This window comes from Buteo buteo, chromosome 11, assembly GCF_964188355.1.
Source record: "Buteo buteo chromosome 11, bButBut1.hap1.1, whole genome shotgun sequence".
Taxonomy (NCBI): Eukaryota; Metazoa; Chordata; class Aves; order Accipitriformes; family Accipitridae; genus Buteo; species Buteo buteo.
Genome location: NC_134181.1, coordinates 20922076 through 20945670, shown reverse-complemented (window position 1 = coordinate 20945670; position 23595 = coordinate 20922076). Strand labels below are relative to the sequence as shown.

The window sequence follows — 23595 nt, the reverse complement described above, 5'->3', positions numbered from 1 at the left end:
ACTAAGGTCTCCCAAGTGCCCGGTGGGCTTTTTAGCTGCTGTGGAGACACCGAGGGGTGCTGGCCTCATCCCGCGCCCAAGGAGCGGAGAAGCATCAGCCAGCCAAACGGTCTGAAGGGCTCTCGCTGCAGCCCCCTTCCCTCGCCCTCCCTGCCCCGGGATGTTCCAAAGTGCCTCATGGTGGGAATTTCATGGGTGGGGTGAATGCAGCTGGGACAGGGAGTCCCCAGCCTGCCCAGCCCAAGCCCCGTGCTGGGAGCTGCTGGGGCTGCTGGTGTTCCTGGGGTCTGTACTAGCTCTTGGAGGCTCGGGGATACCCGCAGAGAGCGGGACGCGGACCGCCGGTCCCGAGCCAGGGCGAGGCGTGAACCGCGGACCCCCGCTCTCCACGGGAGCTTTGGGGCGATGCCCGCTCCCCCTGCACCCGAGCCGGGGTGCGATCAGGACGGGGCTTTCCTTGGGTGAGCTCGGGTGGGGTTTCCCACGGCCGGCTCCTGCCCCGTCCCCCGCTGCCCCCTCCCCGCTGGTGCGGGGGGTGGGGGGTCCGCGGAGCCCCCGCGCTCACCCGCGCCCGCCTCCGCGGGGCCCGGCGGAGGGGAGGGGGGGGCGAGGGGGGGTTGCTCTCCCCCTGCCCGCCCCGGCCCAGAGCCCTGCCGAGGAGGCGCCAGGATGGAGCGGGCGGCGGGCGAGGGCCGGCCCCTGCTGCCGGGCAGCGCCGGGCTCTCCTCCGCCGGCGCCGTTTTCATCATGCTGAAGTCGGCGCTGGGCGCGGGGCTGCTGAGCTTCCCCTGGGCCTTCGGCAGGGCCGGCGGGGCCGCCCCCGCCCTCCTGGTGGAGCTGGTAAGGCGGGGGGGGGGGCGAGCCGGGGTGGGGGGGACGGGGGCGAGGGGCTGAGGGCAGCGGCATCCCCAAAGGGAGCCGAGGTACCTGCCGGCCTGGGGAAAAGGGGCGAGGGGAAGGCGGGGTTCACCTGCCCCGGCTTTTGGGGGGGCTGGCGGGGGCACCCTGCCCTTTGTACCTGCGTCCCGATCCGGGCTGAAAGGGAGAACAGGGGTGCAAAAGCCGCTGCCGCCTTAGAGATGCTCTTTGCCTCTGAAGCCACGCTTCTAGCTGGCTTTTAGCTCAACCTAAAATAAAATTGGTGGCTGGTCCCCTATATGCCCCCAAACCCTCAAATCTAAACCCAAAGTATCACACAGGGCTGTTTCTCCATCCTTTTGCTAGCTCGTGTTACCCGGGGCCACAAGGTGACCTGGCTGGCGACCCGGTCCCTGGCCATGGCCCTTCTGGGTCCCCCCCCGGCTCTGGGGGGTGATGGAGGGTCCCTGTGGTGTTTCTTCCCGGGTCCTGTCCCCACAGGGCTCGCTGGTCTTCCTGGTGAGCGGGTTGGCGGTGCTGGGCTATGCCGCAGCCCTCAGCGCCCAGCCCACCTACCAGGGGGTCGTCCGGGCGGTGTGCGGGGCAGCAGCGGGGAAGCTCTGCGAGGTCTGCTTCCTCCTCAACCTCTTCATGATCTCCGTGGCCCTCCTCAGGGTGGTGGGTGACCAGCTGGAGAAATGTGAGTTGTTTCCCCCCGTACCACGCTCGGGGCCGGTGGCTCCCAGGAGTGAGGGGCAGGTGGTCCCATGTGGGCTGGGGGCAGCCCCGGGGTTTTCTTGGGACCCCCCAAGGATGTGGGACTCCCTGGCCCTGGCATGATGTGATGCTCCCAACCCCCTTGGGCTACCTTTCGAGGTGCTGCTGACCCCCCCCACTGCCCCCTGCAGTGTGCGACTCCTTGTACCCCAATGGAACGCTGAGCGGGGCCCCCCCGCCGCCCCCCTGGTACGTGGACCAGCGCTTCACCCTCTCGGCTCTCTGCATCCTCGTCATCTTCCCGCTCTCCGTCCCCAGGGAGATAGGCTTCCAGAAGTACTCCAGGTACCACCTGGGCCACCCTTGTGGTGGCCCACCCCTGGGCACCCTATACCCCCGGCCACCTCCTCCCGGGTCCCTGTGGGGCCACAGGACACCCCTCCCACCCACCCCCACTCCCCCCCAGCTGCCAGGGGTCTGCATGCTGACGCTCTCCCATACCCTGGCAGCATCCTGGGCACGCTGGCCGCCTGCTATCTCACCCTGGTCATCATCCTGAAATACTACCTGCAGGCAGAGAGCCTGAGCTCGTCCGAGCCCCCCCAGCCCTCCAGGTAGGGGGGGGTCAGCCCCGCGTCCCTTCCACCCCATCTTCTGTGGCATCAGCAGTGGCATGGGGCAAGGCTGGAGGCCATGCAGGGAGTGGCCATGGGGGGGCGGGGGGTGAGCTGGGGACAGCACTGGCAGGGTGGTGGGTGGGTGGCAGCCCCCAGCCCCAGCTTTCACCCCAGCAATCCTCCCATCTCCCAAAATCACCGGGCAGAAGGTTCCTGCAGGCTTCACAGCTTACGCCACCAAGGTCCCCTCTGCGTCTGGGGGCCTCACACCCCTTGCTCTGCACTTCCTCCCCCCCCCATGCCACAGGGCCTCCTCCTGGGCCTCCATCTTCAGCGTCATCCCCACCATCTGCTTTGGCTTCCAGGTAGGTCATCCCCACAGTCCCCGGCTGCCGGGGCAGTGCTGGCAGCCTCCCGCAGCGTCCCGGACCGTGGGGACACCATCCCTTCGGGGGGGGGTGCAGGGAAGGGGACCCATGGCTGTCACCAGTGGTGGCTGCGGGGCAGGACACAAGCCCCTGGGGATGGGGGGGAGTGGGACAGGGCACCCACGGGTGGGAGGGAAGTCACTGGGGGTGGGGGTTGTCCCTGCATGGGGCCCCAGCACCATCCCCCCCTGCCTTGCAGTGCCACGAGGCTTGCGTGGCCATCTACAGCAGCATGCGCAACCAGAGCTTCTCCCACTGGGTCACCGTCTCTGTGCTCTCCATGCTCATCTGCCTGCTCATCTACTCCCTCACCGGTAACCCCAGCACCGGAGCCCTTCACCCCCTCCTTGCCCCAGGGGTTCCCCGGCCCCAGGCTCATCCATCCTCCTTGGGGCTCCTCTGTCCTTCTCAGCGGCACGGCCGCCCACCCCCACCTCCCCATCGGCAGGGCTCTACGGCTACCTGACCTTCGGCGAGGCCGTGGCGTCCGACATCCTGATGTCCTACCCAGGGAATGACCCGATCGTCATCGTCGCCCGCCTGCTCTTCGGCGTCTCCATCGTCACCATCTACCCCATCGTGGTGCTGCTGGGCAGGTGAGGGGGTGGTGGCGAGCCAGGTTGTTCCCCCCGGCCCGTGTGGCTCTGCCGGGTGCCGTCAGCCCCCCCGACACCCTCCCCAGGTCGGTGGTGCGAGATGTGTGGTCAACGCCCAAGCGCGGGGCCGCGGCGGTACCCGAGGCGCACGAGCGGCGGAACCGGGTGGCACTGACAGTCGCCTGGATGGCCGCCACACTCGCCATCGCCCTGTTCGTCCCGGACATTGGCAAGGTCATTGAGCTCATTGGGGGCATCAGCGCCTTCTTCATCTTCATTTTCCCAGGCAAGAGTGAGCGGTGGGAGGGAGGGGAGGGGGTCACTGGTGCCAAGAGGGTCGCTGCGGTGGGGCTGTGGTGGTGGGTGGCTCATCCTGGCCCCATTTTGGGGGTGCAGGGGACTGCTTGTGGGGGATGCCACGGTGGGGTCTGGGCAAAGGGTGCCATGACAGCGGGGCTGAGCCTCTGCGTTGGCGGCAGGGCTGTGCCTGGTGTGCATGACTGGGACCCGCACCCTCAGACCACGCAAAAAGTGAGTGTCTGTGGGCTCGGCGGTGCGGGCAGGGGCAGGGGTACGGGCACGGGCAGGGGCAGGGTACAGCATCCCATGACCCATGGCTCGGGCAGGGTCCCTGGGGGTCACCCTGGCCAAGGTGGGAGCCCCACGAGGAGGGGGATTTGGGGCACCTGTAAGCACTGAAAGCAGGAGCACTTGCTGCGGGATGTGAGGTCTGCGGTGGGGCTGAAGGGTGGGTATGGAGGGATGTGCCCTGACATTGGAGATATCAGGGATGTGGTCAGGCATTGGGGAGGTGCCCAAACATTGGGGATGTGCCTGGGTACCAGGTGTGTGCCCAGGCAATGGGGTTGTGCCCAGGTATTGGGGGTGTGCCCAGGCATCAGGGAGGTGCCCAGGTACCAGACCCCTTGCAACACAGAGCAGCTGTAGAGGAAGGAGAGCCGTGGGGTTTGGGAGCACTGGGGAATCCGGAGGGGGCTCGGGTGGGGGTCAGAGGGGCACGGTGCCCCAAGGCAGGCAGTCGTCAGGTGTTCAGTGTCTGCTGTGCCTGGGTGGTGCGTCCCCATCACCACTCCTGGCTGGAGAGGCTGGGGCACAGCAGCGGCCCGTGTCGGGTGGACCTGGCACAGTGCTGGCAAGTTTTGGGGTAAGCGTGTGCCAAAGCGTGTCTGCGGTGCCCGTGGGGGAGCAGCAGAGTCTGAGTGAGGATGGAGGTGATGTGAGGGGGTCCTGTCCCCCATGGCAGCTGGAGGGAGCACCCCCGGACCTTGGGGTCTCAGCCAAGAGGGTGTCTTGGGATGGGGGTGAGGGCAAGGCTGTCTGGGCAGGGGCGAGGGTGCCCCTGGGGATGCTGAAGTGCTGGGGGGGCAAGGCAGGAGGTAAGCAGGGGCACCCAGGTGGGCGACAAGGACTTGGAGAGGTGCCTCGGGGAAACCCGCCAGGGCGTGAGCCCGGGAGTGCTGTCACGAGGAGGGGACAACATGAGCCGGAGCGATGGGGACAGTCCCAGCCCGCCTGGGGCAGTTCGGGAAGGTGCACGGTGCCGACAACCCCACGACAGAGCAGCACGGAGGTTTGGGGGTGAGTGCCACGTCCTGGGGGCTCGGCGTCCGGCTGAGAAGGGGGGCTGTGTGCCCGGCGAGAGGGGGACAGGGAGGTGCCGACCCACAGGTCACGGGACTGGGGATGGAGCCGGGGAGGGGGCGGGGGTGGGGGCATGCGGCGGTAGGGTGAGCACTGGGGGTGTGGGGGAGCGGCCGTGCCTGAGCACGGGGGGCTGATGTGGATCTGCGCCCCCTCGGCGGGGCTGCCGGGCACAAGCAGAACCGGGGTTGGTCTCGTGGTGGCGGCTGCCAGGCTTTTGACCAGATTTCGTGTATCATTGCAGTGGGCACGGGGGATGAGCCGGAGGGGCTGCCGGGGTCTTTGGCCATCCGCCGGGAGCGATGCAGAGGAGCGTAGCAGAGAAGGCTGAGCGCCCACAGAGGGCCCCACACGCGGGGGGCCGGGGGCCAGGGGGTGGCATGTTACTGGGGGTTGGTTCTGTCCCACCGGCCCCCTGCTCGTGTCCCCGCAGGGCTGCTTTCATCGCCTGGGGTGTCCTCTCCGTGCTCTGCGGCACCTTCGTCTGCGGGCAGAGCGCTGCCCTGGCCGTGCTGGGGCTGCTGCACTGAGGGGCAGCGGACCCCGCTATTGTGCCCCCCCCCACCATGACCGCCCCCACCCTGGACAGCCACCCTGGACACGGCTGCGCTGCTGGATCCCATCACGGTTTTATTTGACATCACCGTCCCCGTTGTACAGCGGCTAATAAAGACGGGACAGGGTATCGGCGAGGGCCCTGCGCCATGCACCCTGAGGGATCCCCACGCACGGCGGGGTGGGGGCAGGATGGGCAGCGAGCGCTGCACACGCACAGACAGACCACAGACAGACGTACAGACCCCAGGAAGGGGGGGGGGGGGAAGGGCAGCCACCCCCACACCTGCAAGGCACCTGCTACCACCACACACACACACGCAAAGGAAACCCCTCGGGACCACCCGCACCCCGCAAGACTAAAAGGCACCCCAGTAGCAGGGCTACCCTCCCTTTGCCACCACCCTGAACTCCCCCTCACTCAGGGACAGGGGTCCCCATCCCTGTAGGCACACACACGCTGCTCCAGGCACAGTCTCACCCCCCAGCCCCCTCCCTGGGTGGCCCTGGGGACTAGCAGGGACCCCCCCAACTTATCCACCCCAGGGGGGCTCCAGCCTCCCACTCCCACCCCTGTTACTCATCACTGGCTCCCTACCCCTGCCTTGCCCCCTCCCCATCACCCGGCTGCCTGCACCCTGCCCCCCCCACTCCCGGCCTGCCCATGCCTGGGGGATCCCCCCCCCCGCCAAACCCTGCCAGCTGCTCTTTGGCAGACCCCAGGGGGACACCCCCTACCTCCCCCCAACTCCCCCCCCCCCCGAGACCACCCCACTGCAGGGACAGGTGACCCAGGTGACGGGGTAGCCAGCAGGGGGGATCCTATGGGGTGCTGGGGACACACACAGGGGTTTCCTTCACTGCAGACAGGTCACACCGACACCTCCCACCCGCCCCAGCCACGCAGGGAGTCACGGCCACCCCGCAGCGGGGACGGATGATGGCGGGCCCCCGGCAGCAGTGATCACTCTCGGCTCAGGGTGCACCAGGCAGCTGCAGAGGAACAGCACAAGAGGGTCACCTCTGCCCAGCCCCGCACCACCCCAGCCCACCCAGCGCACACTGCCCCGTGCCCCCTGCCCACCCCAGCTCCCCAGCAGTGGTGCTGGCCACCCAGGGGTCCTTCTCCCCCACCCCGCGGGGCAGGCACCCTCCTACCTGGCACGGCCACGCTGGAGACGGCCTCGGGCTGGCTCAGCGTGTCCACCTTGACGTGCTGGAAGCCCTTGCAGGTGGCACTCTGCAGGTGCCTGCGCCCGGGCGGGAAAGAGTGGGCGACAGCCTCCCCTAAGTCACCATCCCAGCCCCCTGCAACCCCGGCGGCTCTGGCAGGGGCTGGGTGCCAGCAATCCCGCTCACCCTCCCCTTGGGCAAAGCACCCTGCCATGGTTCAGGACCGCGTAGACCTCCCAGTCCCCCATGTCCACAGGCATCCCCAGGCAGAAGATGCACAGAGACCTCCCAAGCCCCCTGTCCCCTTTACAGTGACAGCCCCAGGACAGACAGATGGATCCTCGTCCCTGCCATCAGACAGGGGACGCAGCTTGGGACTCAGCAGCTCCAGCACCCCTCCGCGCCTGAGCACCCCACCCAAAAATGAGCTCTTTGCGCCCCCTCCCCTACCTCTTCCAGTCCTCCTCAGTCTCCCAGAACTCGTAGACGATGAAGGTGACCCCATCGGGCAGCTTCACCGCGGTGACGCTGGCAGGAGCGGGGAGAGGGGTGAGCCCTGAACCGTGGGGCATCCCTCCCCCCTCAGCCTCTGCAGCCACACGACACTGTAGGGTAGGCCACCAAGGGGGTGACCCCAGCCCCAGCAGCCCAGGTGGGGGGAGCCCCCCGCCATCCCAGCACTCCCCAGCCCATACAAAAGGGTTTTGGAGGCCAAGCACCACTACACCCCCAAATCCTGGCTGGTTTGCCTCAGCCCTTCACTTGGTGGAGTGCCCCTTGCTGTGAGGGCAGCTGGACAACCCCCGCCCCCCCCCGCCCCCCGCTGCACGTCTGCCGGTGGTACCCACTGGAAGCAGTCCCGCTCCCCGGCCACGCTCTTCAGGTACTGCTTCAGGGAGCTGCAAAACTCGCCCAGATGCTTGTGCGACACCGTCATCTCATCCCGCACCAGGAGGAGGTACTGCCAGGCCCCCCGAAACACAGCGGCATGTGAGACCCAAAAAACACGGTGACACGCCCCACCCCCAAGTCCGATGCCACGCTGCAGGGACACCCCAGCACCCCATGGGTGGCGGCCAGGCACTCTCACCGTGCAAGCCGTGCTCTCGCTGTCCGACAGCCGCTGGTGCAGGTCAAACCAGAGAGTCTGGGAAAAGGGGGAAAGGGGGGGGGGGGTGTGAGGCTTTGTGTCCCTCCCAGGCTGGCAGGTTTCTGTCCCTGTGCTTGGCATTATGGGCTGTTCCCCCTTCTCTGCAGGGGATGGCTCCAAGAGCTGTTTGCACCTTAACGTCCTCCCATCAAGACCCTCTGCAAAAACTTCCCGTGCTCCCAGTGCAGCCGACATCCCCAACACCACGTCCTCGCATCAGCCCCAAAATAGCTGTCACCTTTTCACGGTCCCTGAATTGTCCCTGGGGTGGCATGAGCAGGGGTACCCATCCCTCCTCAGCGCCCACTTGCACCTTCCCAGCCCTGGGCACACTCTTATTTCCTCTGGCAACCACGATCAACATTTTTCTGCCCTCAGCCTTCATGGCACCTCTCTGCTGCCATGTACAGCACCACTTTTCCCCTGTCCCCTTCTGCCCTGAAAGTGCAAACCAGGAGGATTTCAGAAACCTTTCCTGTACTGCACATTTTCTCCTTCAAGTCCCTAGATGGAGTAAGACTGCCTCTGCAAGAGACATTGTCTTCTTCCTTATGTTTTTCCTTGTTTAAATAAACTCAGTTAATTGTTCCACATTCAATAGCTGCCATCAGCTCGTCAGATGCAATATCCTCCAACATCACCACCACCAGCAACCCAACTCCCACCCGTGGCCCGTGCATGCCACAGCACAGGGATGGGCATGGCTACCTCTTGATCACCTCTGTCCCAACCAGGGCAGGAAGGTGCTGGGTCTGCGGGGACACCCAAGGGGCAGCCCCACGCATGGAAACGCTGGCCCTTACCTTGTCCTCCAGCCTGCCGATCAGCTCGGCGAGCCTGTTGATCTGCCCCTCCAGCCCCTCCGCCTTGGTGTCGGGGGACCCTGCGCAGAGCCAGGAGGCAGTGATGGAGCAAGAGGCACCCGCGGACACCCCCAAGAGCCCTGTTGCCCTCCGGGCAAGTCAAGCATTGCCTCCGTGCTGCCGCAGGGACCGGAGCTCCCTTCCCCGAGTGCCCCCAGCCACTCCAGGCTGCCAGTGAGGCTGGGAAGCGGCCATTGCTTACCAGTCTGGCAGCTCTTCCCATGCTCCCTGGGGACCATCCAGTTGGTGGGAGAGTAGCTGGGCACAGAGCTGTCGTACCAGGAGTCCATCAGACCGTGGCCAGCCTTGCTGGGGTAGTGCCTGCAACCAGAGAGCACGTGGACGGTCAGGGGGGGCAGAGCCGGGCACATACAGCACAGCATGAGCCAGCCCCAGGGAGCCGACATTGGAGCAGCCTTTTTGGTAGCTCTGCCACCAACACCAGACCCCTTGGAAAGCAGCAGTGCCTGCACCGTGCCCAAGCAGCGCAGGCTTCCCTCCCATATCATCCTTCAACATCACCCGGCAAGGGGAGTGGGTCAGAACTAGAGCAACATCAGTGGGCTGCTCCCAGCAGCCATCACTTTCCTGCTTATGAAACACCGCAGCAGCCCTTCTGGCATCTCCTGCAGCTCTCAGGGATTTTTTTCTTCCCTAGACAGACACCCACAACATTGGGTGCCAGTAGCTGTGCCCAGCCGGCTGGCTGCACCTTCATGGGGCTGGTTTTGCAGTCGGATGGCTTTGGCAACTAACATGTGGGAAAAGGTGCTGTCACATAGGCTGCCCATGCCCAAATTGCTGCCCATGAGCAGGGGAAGCCTGCCCACCCAGCAGCCTGGCCATGCATCCCAGCAGCCTGGCCATGCATCCCATCAACAGGCTGCAGCCGCAGTTCTCCTGGAGAATGGAGACACATCCACTGTAGCATCCCCTCCACCTTGCTTCTTCCTCTGGGGCTACAAAGCCCATTTGGTCTGGCTCATCCTGCAACACCTCTTGGAGAAAAGGAATGTGTGCGTTTGTGTGCATACACACATGCTCATGCATGCACGTACCCCTGAGACATCAATGACCATCCAGCCCCAGCTCCTTGGTGGTCCCCCCCAGGCCCTCGTTCATTTGCAAGTCAGAGGGGATGCTGAGAACTGTCACCCCCACAAGGGTTTGCAGCTGCCATCAGTGTGCGGAGAGATGGGAATGGGTTTTGGGAAGGATGAGCCTCTCTTTCCTTCCTCCTCCACTGATGGGAAGCCTGAGCCGCAGAGGGAGAGGCTGAGCTGCTCAGAGGGTTTCCAGCATTTCCTTCCAGTGAGAGCAGCTCCATGCCAGCTGCCCACTGGTGGAGGTGCCCGGGAGCCCTGGCTCCTCTTGGCATCTCTTGCCAGCCATGCGGATCCCGGCTGGAGGCAACACGCCGAGCACTGGGGAGCCAATGGGCACAACAATGGCCGGCACTGTCCCTGCCCTCCTGTCCCTCCTCAGGCACCCAGCTCCCTCCGAAGCACAGCAGCGGGTGCCCTCTCTACCCTCCCTGACTACACCCGACAGTTTCAGCTGGCTCCTTTGGTGCCAAGGGAGCAATGTCCAGGCAGCTGTTGTCCTCCAAAATCAGCCAGTGTGGACTTGGCCACGTACATGGAAACGTGAGAAGCAGATCTGGTCCCGAAGAACATCCCCAAGATAAGAAAGCAAGAACAGCGATAAAGGTGGCAGGAAAATCCCCATTGCTACAGGCTGTGCAATAATCCCACTGCTGGTGCTGAATAATCCCCAGTCAATAGGCAGGAAATTAGGTGAGAACAGACAGAGATTTCTTTTTAATCACAATTTAATGAAGTGTCTCAGGCTTGGATGTTCTGCTCTCGCACTTTGTTTTACAGCCCTTTATTTTGGTGTTTTTTAGGCCACGTCTTTGTCTTCATGCGGATGCATGAGATGATAATTTTTTGTGGTTGTTGGTTTATTTTTTCTATTATCACCATGAGAAAACAACTACAATAGTCCTCATTATGAACTGGGCCCACACGTCAGCAAATAAAAGCCAGCAAAGTTTTTCATGGGCTCTAATTGCTCCATCTGATGTCGGGCTTGTTTCCTCCTCATTGTTTCCCAGGAGCTCTTACTTTTTCCACATTTTGTACAAGGTTTGCCACAGGCCAGCAGTTTCCTTCCAAAATGGGGAGAAGAAAGCAATGTGGGTTGATGAAACCCAGAGCATTCCTCTTAGGAAAGCTGGTGAGATGTCACCTGCACTGCCCAGGGTCTCACTGTGTACCAGGCAGCAACAGCTCCTGTGAGAGCAGCCCACTGCCGCCTGTTCAGGATGCAACTGCTGCTGATGTTAAAAACCCAAAACACCAAGACCTGGCTGCAGTGAAGCATTTGGGGACGTCAGCCCCTGCGGTGTGGGAGCTGGGATTTTTACTCTCTGTGGTCCATGTGCCTCAGGCCCCTCTGCCTGCCCACAGCTTGGGGAAGCCAAGGCTTCCCCCCCAAGCATCCCATGGGCTCCTGGTTTGCAGGTATGGTAGGAGAGGGATTCGCTTCATGAGCATCTGATGAACGGTTTCCATGGCAACCTGTCCTGGTTACAGCTGGTGACGGCGGTACTCCAGGGAGGTGAGTGACACTGTGACACCAAGGGGGGCTCTGCTGAGGTTTGGGCTATGCTTCTGGGTACCCCTTCTATTTCAACCCTGGCAGCACTTGAGAAATCTTGAAACTGTCTCCTCCGTCTTCTCCAAGCTCGGTAGCACGTGTTGGACTGCTGGGCTGGGGATGGTCCCCTCACATGGGACCCGTGGACGGCAGTACCTGTCCCCAGTGCACAAGCACCTTTTGCCTTTGTGGATGATTTCACCCGCTGGGTGTCCCGGCAGGAGGGACAGCATCCCCGGCACGGGAAGCCGCCCACCGTGGGCTGTCCCCAGCACACCCCAGACAGCCACCCCACTGCTGGTGCCTGTGTTTTGCCCTGGATGGGACTGGTGGTTTTGCTCAGAGAAGCAGCCCCATGCACCCAGCGCTGCCCAGCCCAGCTCCAGGGTGCTGTGCCCTTGTTTTCATCCCCTCCTGCACCACTTGTGGGCGAAGGGGTCAAGAGGGACCCTTCGGGCTGCAGGAGAGTAAGCGACAGGGCAAGACAGAGTGGCAGAGGAAAGTCCCAAGAGCTCTCAGAGAGCCGGGAAGGGAGGCAAAGAGAAAGGCAGCCACTTGCCTGGCTCCCCTTTGCTCCCGCACACCATCTGCTGCATTTTCCCTTGCCTGGCAAAAGCAGCCTCCTCATCCTTTCCCTCCACCCCCCGTGCACCAAAATCAACCGGGAAGCGGAGAGGAGGGCAGGAGGTGCGGCAGACCTGGCGGGGTTGGTTTGCTCGTCGATGGCATCCACGGCACTCTCCACAGAGCTCAGCAGCGACTGGGTCTGGTTCGCTGTCTCCTTCAGCAGGAAGCGGGTCACGAACTGGTCCACGTTGCTGCCGCTCTCGTACACCTGCCAAGGCAGACAGCGAGCACGGTGAGACCCAGCACCGAGCGGTCAGCGCCAGCCGGCACCCTGCCTGGTGCAGCATCCACCCAACAGCCCACACGCAAGCTGGTCCCCTCCATGTCCCCAACTGTGAGGGCCACAGGAGGAATGAGCACATGCTTTCCCACCCCACGGGAAGCATATAGCCCTCCAGCTTCTGTGGGTCGCCCAGCGTATAGCCCCTCCAGCATCCATCACTCCTAGGACAGACTTAGAGAGGCTGTGATGGGAGTGTGGGCAGTGAGGCACATCAGCATTGCTTTATTTAGAAATAAATAAAGCAATGTAAAGAAGCGATTACCCAAAGTCCATAGCTGCTCTCTTTACTGTGATCTTAAATTACCTGACTATTGCCTTGCAGGGCAAGACCCAGTGGGTACAGGTTTGAGAAGTGGCCCCTCCTGTGCTTTGGAGATCCCTGCTCTGAGAACTTCATCATGTTAGTTTAGTTTAGTGCCTTAGTCCACAACAGTATGGCCAACACAGTGCTAAAGTAAAAAGGGTTTGGGATGATGAACATGGCTTTCACTGGGGAGCTGCAAGCTCAAGATGCCTTCAAGCCAGCAGCAGAAAGCTCTGGCAGTCCCCACCCAGCCTCCCTTCCACCCCACGCTGCGAGACAAGAGCCTCAGCTTATTTTGGTGTTAGAGTTTTTTATTCTGAAGAGGGAGAAAAGGAAAGCTCTGGCCTTTTGGGGCCAGAGGCAGGATGGAGACCGCCCGCAGAGCAGGAGTGCCTTCAGCAGGATGCAGGCTGCTCCCAGGGAGCTTTGGTGGAGGAGGACAAGCTGTTCGAGCAACAGAAGCTCCCAGGGTAATCCAAACCCTCCCGAGACAGAAAACACTTAATAAAATGTTTTAACAGCACAACCGATCTGCTTAAAGCACCCAGGGCCCCTTCCCCAGCACAGCCTTGCTGTGCCCTGTCCATGGCACGGTCCTGCTCCTCCACCTCCTGCCAGCTACTGGCAGAGGCAAGACACCGGCACAACTGGACGGACACCGGCACAACCAGTACAATACTGGCCCAACCAGTACAACATTGGCCCAACACCACTCCAACCAGTCCGACACCAGCCCAACTGGTCTGACCCCAGCCCAACCACACCAAGACCAGCCCAGCCAGGCTACTGGCCACACCAGGTCTGGCTATAGCTAACCACTCAGCATCAGAGCTAAAAACACTTGTGGTGAAAAAAAAGGGTCCTCTAAACCCAAACTCACTAGCATCACTTTTTCCCCAGACTCTTTCTAACCCATCAGTGCCTGCTGGGACAGCATGTGGCCCCGGCAAACCGCTGCGTGCCGGCACCTCTTGGCATGGGACTCCTCCAGGACTCACAACTTTTTGGTGTGATGAGACGGGGATGGATGCCCCTGGCTCCCGGCATGCCACCAGCAATGACCAAACTCAGGGGTGAGACTGGAGTGGTCCCAGCACCATCAGTTATCTGAGCACTCAGCGGCACCACATAAGTACCCCAAGCTCCCCAAAGCAAATTATTCTTGTTTTATGGTGAAGCGATTAATGAGGGTTATTTCCATGGCAACCAGAGCAGCTCTGCAAGAACCTGGAGGGCCTTTATCTCTTATTTTAAATCATAAAAGAAGAATGAGCTGAAGAAAAACACTTCTGGGGAAACTGGTCGCAGAGCTGATTTCTCACCCCTGATTTGGTAGGGGACCATAAGTTTCTTGATGGCTTCTTGAGCATCCAACCAGTGTGGTGGTTAATGACTTCTCTCTAACACAAAGAACTTGCTCCCCTCCCTGTCACAGCCACGGTGTTTCTGGGGGAAGTGCACGATGCGGTGATTGTTGCCGGACAGGGATGCTGAAGCAAACTGCCATGCAGTATTCATGATCTCCTGCAGCTGCTCACCGTAGCACCATTGGGTGGCAGGGAGGGGGACATAAGGAGGGCAGGGACTGATGTTCTGCGTTGCTCTTTCACCAGCACAGCCCATCCCAGGACACTGGGCAAACGGAGATGGGACTGGCTCTGGGCACTCCATGGGCTGCGTGACAGTCAGGCACCGGGGTGCTCCTCGGATTTGGGGGATGCACTCAGCAGTGCACATGGGACCCTGCCACCTTTTAAGCCTTTCTCCAAGCAGGAGCATGCTCCCCTCTGCAGCCCTGGCAGAGTCCAGCACGCTCCACCGGCACCACCATTATCTGACAGGCTGGTCAGAGGGAGGAAAGCCGGCATCATGCATGATTCGGGGAGATGCGTCAGAAGACCGGGCAGGAGCAGGGCAGATCTCCCTGGCCAGGGATCATCAAAGCCTCAGAAACACAACCCTTAACACTGAGTGATCGCCTCCAAGTTATCTCCTTCTTCCATGGCCTGGCGATGTTTGAAAACAAGGTCAGCCAGCTTAGAAAAACCCCTCACATGCTGGTTGTTAATAGTGAGATTTGTAACGCCCTGAAACCAAGCACAGCCGGTGCAGCACCACTCACCCATACAAATGAGTATGATGGAGCAGTGTCCCCGTCGGGGCTGCCTCAAGACCACCTCTGCCTTGCCGGGGGGGAACCAAAGATCCATGTCTCCCTTGCTCTCCCCTTTGGGATTTTGCCTTATTTTACTGGGGAGTGGAGCAGCCGGCGCCGTACCATGAGACCACACAGCCTGCTGGGGCTGGCTGCGCTTCCTTGCCTGCTACGGAGGGGGTTGCTGCTGGGCTATTTGGACCAGGACGCCAGTGCCACCATACAGAGCTCAGACATCTCCTGATAAGTCCTGCCCAGTTTTCCCTCGCCCCGGGCAGGCAGGGAGAGTCATGAACAGGCAGCCTGGGACCATGGATGCGGCAGCTGGTGGAGCATCACACCGGGCCCCTTCTGTGGGAGGCACAGACACTACCTCAAGACAAATAAACAGCAATTGAGCCAAGGGAGTGATGTGAAAACATTTGTTGAGCATTTGGATTGGGAAAAAAATTTTAAATCTAGTCACAAATATTCCTGGATAGCTGGACGATCTCTGTTCTCCCTAGAAAAATACAACTCACTCAGAACGTGCAATATATACTATATATATACGTGTATTCTTTCCAAGCACTGTATTATACATACACACAGAGACATAGAGATCACATCCGAACAAGTCTGTATAGACAGTGTATTAAATTCACTGTTAAGGTACATCAACCTTCTTCTTCCTCTGCCGGCACGCTCTGGAAAGGGCCCTACACTGGGCCAAATCCACCCCTTTGCCCAGGCAATTACTTTATCATTTAATACATCTCCCACTACACACAGTCTGGCTAAGGAGGGTGTATTAAATCAATAAATCTCCTTGGCAAAGACATATTATTGCATTTGGGATCTGAAACAATTTCTTTTGTGGTTCCCCGCCTCCATGGCTGCTCTCCCTGCGCACACCCCTGCCTGCAACCAGCAGCCTGCCCGTAATGAAGGCGTAAATATATTAATCAGGCGCTCAAACAGGCTCTGCTCTAATTACAGATAGGTTTTGATTAACTCTCACACCCAGCCCTGCTCTGATTGCTGGCACTGGGGATCTGATTGCTGCCTTGGCGGAGGGCGGCTGTTCCCGAGGGCTGGGGGCTATGTCCTTCCTTGTGAATTTAGTATAGACCAGCAGGCCTCTGGGAGCTGCCACTGCTAAACACAGAGCTGTGCATGCTCCTTTGAGTGGCCGATGGGATTATTCTTTTAATTAAGAGCACGGGTTTTCTGGGACATGATTTGCCCTGCCGAGCGCGGGGGCTGGCTGCAAGTGTGGGGCTGGCTGGAGCTGGGGGCTGCAACCCCCTGCCCTGAGAGCCCCACTGCTGCTCCAAGCACTACTGCTCTGTAAAGACACAGTAACTCCCTATTAATGTCCCTTTCCAGCGAGATCCGCAACACCACTGCCTTGTCCTCTTCTCCTCTGATAGTTGTCCAAACCATGTACCGCATCCCCCATGGAGACTCCAAGCTCATCAACTGATTTTACACCTGCTCTGTGCTGTTTATTCCACACTCAGTTTCTCTCCCAGAGGTGCAAAGAGTGCACCGCTGCTTTTCCATTTCAATCCGTACATCAAATAAATGGGGTAACGTGCTGCTATTTACCTCCACTTTGCTGCTGCTCTGCAGGACTCTATAGCCTATCTCCTGCAAATGCCACCAAACAATTTCCTGATCAACCCTTCCCACGCCTCGTGTGAGTACATCGCCTTCCCTAGCATGGGAGCCTGCTCCCTTTGGAAAATCGTATTTATGAAGGCGCAGGCTATGTCGAGTGCTGTCTGATCACGCAGACTGACTCTGGGTGCTAGAATATAAGGCTGCGAGAGTATGTGTAGTTAAATGTTGGGATTTTGTTACCTAATTATAGCCTATAATCTTGGTTCAGCTTTAGGAAAAATCACACAGGTGATTCCCACATTCATTTAAAACAGCTTAACTCCTTACACTGAGATTTGTTGGATGGAGGCATGTTGAGTACAGAGCTATGCCAGCCAGTGCAGATGAATATTGGGGTGTCTGTGATGCTTTTTGGCAGGCCAGTAAGTCCAATAGCTCTGAAATTAAAAAGACGGTAGGCTTTTTTTCCTCCACTTAACTGACTCTGGCCATTTGCCAACGTAGCTGTGACATTTGCTCTCAGGAGCCGAGTCTGAACTGTGTGTGCTCAGAGGCTTTTCAGCAATCCCTCAGGCTCTCCTGGAGCACATGTCTTATTTGGCATTGCAAAAACAAGTCATTAAGAAGACCAGCTCCAAAGGAATCCTTCCAATCATCTTATTAAAACATTTGTCAGTCTGTCCTAGGGAAATTTAATGAGAATTGGTCTTATTAATTCCACCCTGAAGAGTTATTTCCTCCTCGCTTTGCTTGAGAAGTTAAAATATTTTTTGAGATATTATAATAATTGCTGCTCAATGAAGCCACTTTGTGCCAGAAGCTCTTGGAGGGGCACATTTCCAAGCCTGCTCTTTTCCATCCAGCTAGTCCATTAGCTCAAGGCTATAAAGACTTTGGCATGACAGATACTACCCTACTGCAGAGTGTTTTGCTGGCAAGCCTTGGTTGAGGAAGGAGCAGGGTGGCTGTTGAAGAGGCAGAGGAGGGTGAAAAAAGGCATCTCTCCCTTTACTACATCCCCAGCCACCTCACCTTGACGTCCGCTGCTGCAAACGGGTGGCTGCATGCATCTGCAGTGAGAAGCAAATGTAAAAGCCTCGTTGAAAGGATGGCCTTGAGATTTTGGCAGCGAATGGGTCTCAGGAGAGCCTCGGAAAGTGTCATCATCTGACAAACTGGGGCGTGAGCGAGAGACATTGAAAAATGAGAGGAGGAAGGAGTGGGAAAAGGACAACTTGCTTTAGCCACAGGTAGTTGGGGAAATACTGCCCAGTACTGGGTCCTCTGGTCAGTCAGCTGAGGCCCAAGCCCTAAATCCCACCCCTCTCTTCACATCACAGGCTTTTTATGTGCCTGTAATGCACCTTCCCACACACAGCAGGTGCACACATTGGGGCACAGCCTGCTCAAAGCCCCGCCACAGCTCTTCTGGCTTTCCATTTCTACATGCACCTGCCCCAAATCTGCCCAGATTCTGGCACAGATTAATGAAAACACCCTTGGGATGTGTTACCTGTACAAATCACAGCTGGGATTTTGGTGCCATTGAGTGCTCAGACTTGCCAACAGCAGTGTCGAACGTCCCTCACCAGGCACTGCAAACTGATGCCTAAAACTGGGCTCTCACGGCCATGTTCCTGGGGGTATCAAATGACTGAAAAAGGAGATTTTCAATGTTGTTGAGCATCTCAAAGCTTCTTCACTGGCATTTTTAAAGGTCACTATTTAGCTCGTTAAGACTACAGGATGTAAAATATAAATGATTCTGCACCACCCACGGACTCAGAGACACCCCCCCCCACGACAACCCTGCACCTTCCCTTTGCCTTGCAGTGTTACAGCCTGACCAGCGAGGCTTTCCAGTGCTGGTTTTCAGCAAGATTGGCCAAATTGGCTGACATTTACCAAGCCTGGGGACATTGACGGCTTCTCCAATTTTTATTAACTCTAACCACCGCCAAAGCACACCCACAGAGCAATGGCACTGAACCGAGGAGGCTTTTCAAATGGAAACTAAAGCCAATTCTGTTTCACTCACACTTTTCCTCCAGTTAAAAAAAAAAAACAAAACCAACAACCCAACAACAAACCCACTGCCATGCCATGAAATACCTCTGTCAAACCTCATCCCAGGATGATGGAGAGGTTATCTTCCACCCACTCACCCCTTTAAAAGCCAGGCATGTGTTGTGCTGTAACCTCTGAGTGGCTGATCTAAATTCATTGCTCATAATTGCCTGTTTTCTTCCAAGAGATATTTTCTTATAATTAGAATAACACTCAGACCTGCCTCTCGCTCCTTTCCCTCCCCCCGACTCTTAAATCCCGTCAAAAGCGGAGACCCAAAACTGATTGCCTGGCACATAATCAGTAGAAGAAACCTGAAGAGAACAGACACTTAAATAGTTGATAAATGAAAGCATTAACATATGAAAGACCCTCAGCCTTCCTGAAACAGCTTTAAAAAAACAAATGAGACACCTGTTCAGATAAAAAAAAAGATGGTGCTATCACATGGGTTTTAAAAGTCTTTTGCTATAAAATACTCCTTTTATAAATCTCAGTGTTGGACCCTTCTCAGCTCATGTTTTCCTTGTCTAGTCCTGGAGATCTCCTGCCATGGACCCTTCCCAAGCAATTTATCACAGGACTTCCCTCCTCTCATTATTAGAAAATCTCCTTGCTGCAATACAATCCCATCATTTCTCATTGCAGCCACGTGGATGTGAAGGGCAGGTAGCTGTTGGCCCATGCATGCACTATACAGCACACCCCCTGAGGTCATCTATGGATCGAGAGGCATATGGCACGTGTGCACCCTATCCACTTACTTAGCAGGCAAAGAACAGACTTGGAAACAAAGCGTGGACTCCTACTTCTGAACACCCTGGCTATAATTAGCCTTTCCCTTCACACAAGTTCCTAATTAGCTGTATTTAGTATCCACAAGACAGTAAATTAATACATATTTTATTTCAGTTTTCCAAGGAAAGTACAGACTTTGTTTTCCAAACAGGACCTACTCAAAAGACCCTGCAGATGTAACGACGTGGGATGGTCATGCTGCTGAAGGCTCAGCCTCGTTGTGCCAGCTGGTTACACATTGACTTGGTCCCTGCCTTTCCTTTTGGTGGCTCCTTCAAAACTGCTCTTGGGCTATTTGGCAAGACCACAGCACTGATGTCTGGTGGATTTATTCCCTTCACCATACAATTTATCTAATCCCAGGAGCAATAGCCTTAAAACAGGAGGAAGGAGGAGGAAAACCATGTCCTACAGGAGGTCCATGAGAGCTGGAGCAAGGGCAGCATGAGCAGGATGTCCAGAGAAGGTGCTCTTCCTTCTTTGAGTGAGAGGAGGGACATGAATTTTGCAGCGACAGACAAGCAGAAGAGCAGTGAATAAACATCTTAGTCTAAAAATAAGCTCCAAGAGGGACCTTCTTAAGATTCATCTCCCTGCCAGCCCCGCTGTGCTCCCTGGCAGTCTGGCAGCCCGGCTAGATCTCACACACAGCCCTGCGGGGCTGGCAAGGAAATCACTCCGAATGGCATCGCATGGAGAATCAGCTCTCTGGTCTGGAGTCTGAACAGAAAAGTTGGGGGAAATTCAGTTCTTGCAGAACTGGAGTAGCACTTTTTGCTCTAATTTACAGTGCAATATTTTCTTAATTTCAGAGAAGAGTTGCAGAAATCCTTTCTGAGAAGATAAACAAATATGCCTTGTTTCCTTTTAGATGATTCTTGAACTATAAAGTTCTATAACTTTTCCAGAAATCCAAATCATTTTTTTGCTATAGAAATTGATACTGAAATTGTTCGGAAAAGTATCATTTAAAATATATAGAACAATGACTCAGCCTTCACCAATTCACCACCCCATCGCCACTCCTTTCCTTTTTCAGACAAAACCATTCACCATGAATACGTCTTTAGCTGCATTACAGGAGTGTTTCAAAGCTGGCGTTCAATCATAAAATCACCCATCCAAGAAAGGAGCAAAAAAGCAGCTCATAATCCCTAAAACATCTCTCTCCCCATCAGGGCAGATCTCCATGCTGCAAAGGTGAGGACAGACAATGCTCTGAGCCCCCCCGAAACTGGCCATTTGAGCGTACATCCTGACCCCTAAAGAAGAGCCAAACACTTCCAAGGGGGAAGAGGATGACAAGGTGCGCAGGGTCTCCTGGGGTTCAACCAGGTACAAAGTACCGGGAGATAAACTATTCCTGTGTTCGGCAGCAAGGAAGCCAGAGAAGCACTTCTCCAGAGGAGACCCTGATGTGTGGTGGGCTACAAATTTGCCCAGGAGGAAAGATGAAGCAACAGCTGTGCTGCGCTGCAGTGGTACCCCATAGGCTTCAAGCCCAGACCAGGAGACCTCAGCTGATGCTCATGTAACCCCCACGGCTCAGTGTGAGCCGAGTTGGGGCCAGATCACGATGTCTATGGGAAGCCTCGTGCAGCTCATGCTGTTTGGGCTGGGCACTATCCAGAGCTGCCACCACTGTGTTGCTGTTACACCCTGCCACGGGCCAGCCTCCTGCCCCAGCAAAGCACTGCTCCAGGAGCCCCAGCTGACCCCGGCGTGAACATCGAGTTTGTTCAGAAGAGCAGGAGAAAACCTGCTCAGGTAAAATGAAAGGACGAGATAAAGGATTAGCTGGAGGGTGGGAAGAAAAGATTATTTTAAGGATTATTTCTACTGACTATTTTATCTCGAGGTGTCATCATTCAAAAAAAAGCAATATGTTTGGTAAGTTTAATTTTGGCAGGTAAGAATGCAAATGAGAGCACTCTATATTGCAGTTCTGGACTGTGCTATAAAACAAACAAACAAAAAAATCCATCATTTTTAGCATCCAAGACTGGTGGCAGATGGTGCTTGCTTTGGGGCTGTAACTGAGCTGCTCAAACACTCGCTGCTTTGCAGTGTGCTGCTGGTGGTGAAAGCTCGGGGAGACCCACGGCCACACCAGCACCAGCAGCAGGGAGAGGAGGTCTGCTGCAGCAGCTCCCATCGAGCCCCAGGAGCCTGGCATCTCCTGTTCACTGCGACGACATGTCTTAGGGCAGAGACAAGAAGGGTGAATTACAGCAGGAACAATTTAACTCACAAATAATGTATGCAAACCTATTCACCCATATGTATATACCTCTGAGCTCCCTAGCGCTGCTGGAGCATCAGCAGCTGGTACCGAAGGTCAGTACACTCAGTCTTCCCTTCATAATTTAGATATTCTCTCATCTAAATAATGATTCTCAGGGGAAAATGTGTTTGCAGCTGGTCTGGGTATAGTGCCTGTCCATAAGACACACATGTATTTGGCACCCTGACACAAGGAGGCTCTCAGGGGGTGTGTGATGTGTCACCACTCCCTCGTATTTCCATTCCAGGTCCATTAAATGAGATAAAAAGGACTTTGGCAAGTGATAGACTGGCGGCGGAGCTGGCAGCAAGCAAGCAAGGAGTGAAACGCCGTCTTTCATGTCTCCTTTTGCTCACCTCCAGGACCGAAGGTGGTGCTGAACATCAAGCCAAGGGTGCTCCAGGGCTACCCGCAGGTCCTCAGGCCTCCTCCGTAAATCCCTCCTGCTGCCCCTCACTCCACCCTGAAGCCAGTCTCCGAATTCCTCCCTAATTTGTCAGCACCCCCCTTCCCTGCTCTGCTCACCCTGTTCCTGGCCTCCACTGAAGCAGAGCGGCACAGCCTTCCCCTGCACCATGTCCATGAGCACCAGAGAGATCAGCTCCATTTCATTCCAGTACGTGCATGGGAGGCTGTTACAATTTCAGCTAAGATTTTGGGCAGTTTTGCTTTCCAAGCACTTTGCTTCCAGCTAGGACAGGCCAAGGACAGTCACCAGCACTTCTTGGACCTGTCTGGTGCCCAACAGGAGCATCTCCAGGAAGGAAGGATTTGACCTTGAATCTGAGCTGCTTCATCCTTGAGGGTGTTCCTCACTCAGCATTTTTGGGACTTCTTTGCAGCTAGATTTTGAAGTTTGCCTCACTGCTAAGGGTCAGCCTTGCTAATATTTCCATGCTCAGCATTGCAAAATGCTTATTTAGCAAAAGCAGGGAGCAGGAGCAACCCCAGTGCGGCAGGCGGTAGAAGCCGTACCTGGCAGGAACGGGGCTAATTGAGCCTCTCGGGTTCAAAAACCCACAAAATGTCCTTTTTTTACCAAGCTAAACACATTTCCTGGGGTGTCGGTAAGGGTGTTGTTCAGTGGTAGCCATCGCCCCAGCGCCGTCCCGCTGGTTCCCCACGCACTGTCCCCCGCTTCCCCATCCGTGGCACCCACCAAGGCTGGCAGGGTGGTGGAGGCAGTGGGTGGGCACCGTCCCACAGCAGGCAGCCTGGGGCAGGGGGGTCAGTAACCAAACAGGAGGGACAGCATCCACCTGGCTCCGGTCCCCCAGCCCCCACCGCACCCCGCACATCTTTCAACACCAGACACACAAACTATGTCCTTCCCAGACACATTGGTTTTAATATTTGCTGACTGCACTATAAAACAGTAAATGAAAATTATACAAGAACATCTCCCGCCGTCAGCTTTTTTTAGATCCTGAAAGTTCATTTCCTTTCTCTCCAATCTAACTTTGCAGTTCCCACCATCACTGGCAGTCATTTCAACGCAGCATGGACATCAATGTATTGGAAAATAATTACAATGACAGATTTTGTTTTGCTGTATGGGACCTTCCACTACTGACTCTAATTACTGCTGATACTTTATGAGCTCCTCCAGCACGAGATAATTGCTGCTTTCTCTTTTTATGAGCAAGAAATAATCAGTTGTCTTTTAAGGTGAGAAATATAAACAGTAATTAAATACCATGGCTATCCAACCCCTCTCGTCAGCAGGCACCTCTCAACAGAAAGCCAACACAGAAGAAGGTTAGGCTTCAGTTATCGTTTGCACCCAATACTTCTTTTAATGGAGGGGGAAGGGAGGGAATAAGGAACACTCTCAAATGATCAATAGTTTTCCCCAGCTGATGAAATGCTTATTTTAATACAGAGAAGCAGGAGCATCTCACAAGGAAAGCAGTTTGCTCGCAAGTCACAGTGCTCAGCATCAGCACCAAGCCCTGTACAGGATCCAGCCTCGCAGAAAAGCTGCAGAGACAGCAACAGGCTCGAGCATCGGGGGGCACAAACCCACACTTGGCTTCTACCAAAACCTGCTGCTTTGGCAGTCTTTTCCCTGATGCAGAGTTTCTAAAAATATATTTATGCATCTCCTAAACTTCCTGACATCAGCACAGGGCCCTTGGTTCCAACATCACATGCAAAGGAGATGGAGCAGAAGGAGACCTTTATGGGGGACC

General features: G+C 56.9%; 2 protein-coding genes across 3 annotated transcripts in view; one reads left to right on the top strand and one right to left on the bottom strand.

The window, feature by feature from the left end:
* Positions 1 to 669: 669 nt before the first annotated feature.
* SLC38A8 (solute carrier family 38 member 8) lies at positions 670 to 5408 on the top strand. Its single transcript, XM_075039384.1, has 10 exons — positions 670 to 840; positions 1360 to 1558; positions 1767 to 1920; positions 2085 to 2189; positions 2500 to 2557; positions 2820 to 2934; positions 3069 to 3216; positions 3303 to 3502; positions 3696 to 3747; positions 5312 to 5408. Exons 1-10 carry the CDS (start codon positions 670 to 672, stop codon positions 5406 to 5408), a joined length of 1299 nt encoding a protein of 432 aa, XP_074895485.1.
* Positions 5409 to 6367: 959 nt separating this feature from the next.
* The window catches only part of NECAB2 (N-terminal EF-hand calcium binding protein 2), a 101958-nt gene continuing 84730 nt past the window's right edge, over positions 6368 to 23595 (bottom strand). For both annotated transcript variants that reach the window (XM_075039382.1, XM_075039383.1), the window contains exons 6-13: positions 11979 to 12115; positions 8822 to 8940; positions 8560 to 8639; positions 7697 to 7753; positions 7455 to 7567; positions 7057 to 7134; positions 6592 to 6683; positions 6368 to 6426 (exon numbers count right to left, since the gene is read on the bottom strand). In XM_075039382.1, coding sequence (XP_074895483.1) covers positions 6398 to 6426; positions 6592 to 6683; positions 7057 to 7134; positions 7455 to 7567; positions 7697 to 7753; positions 8560 to 8639; positions 8822 to 8940; positions 11979 to 12115 — 705 coding nt within the window. In that variant the 3' untranslated portion in view covers positions 6368 to 6397. The remainder of the gene's footprint in view (positions 6427 to 6591; positions 6684 to 7056; positions 7135 to 7454; positions 7568 to 7696; positions 7754 to 8559; positions 8640 to 8821; positions 8941 to 11978; positions 12116 to 23595) is intronic.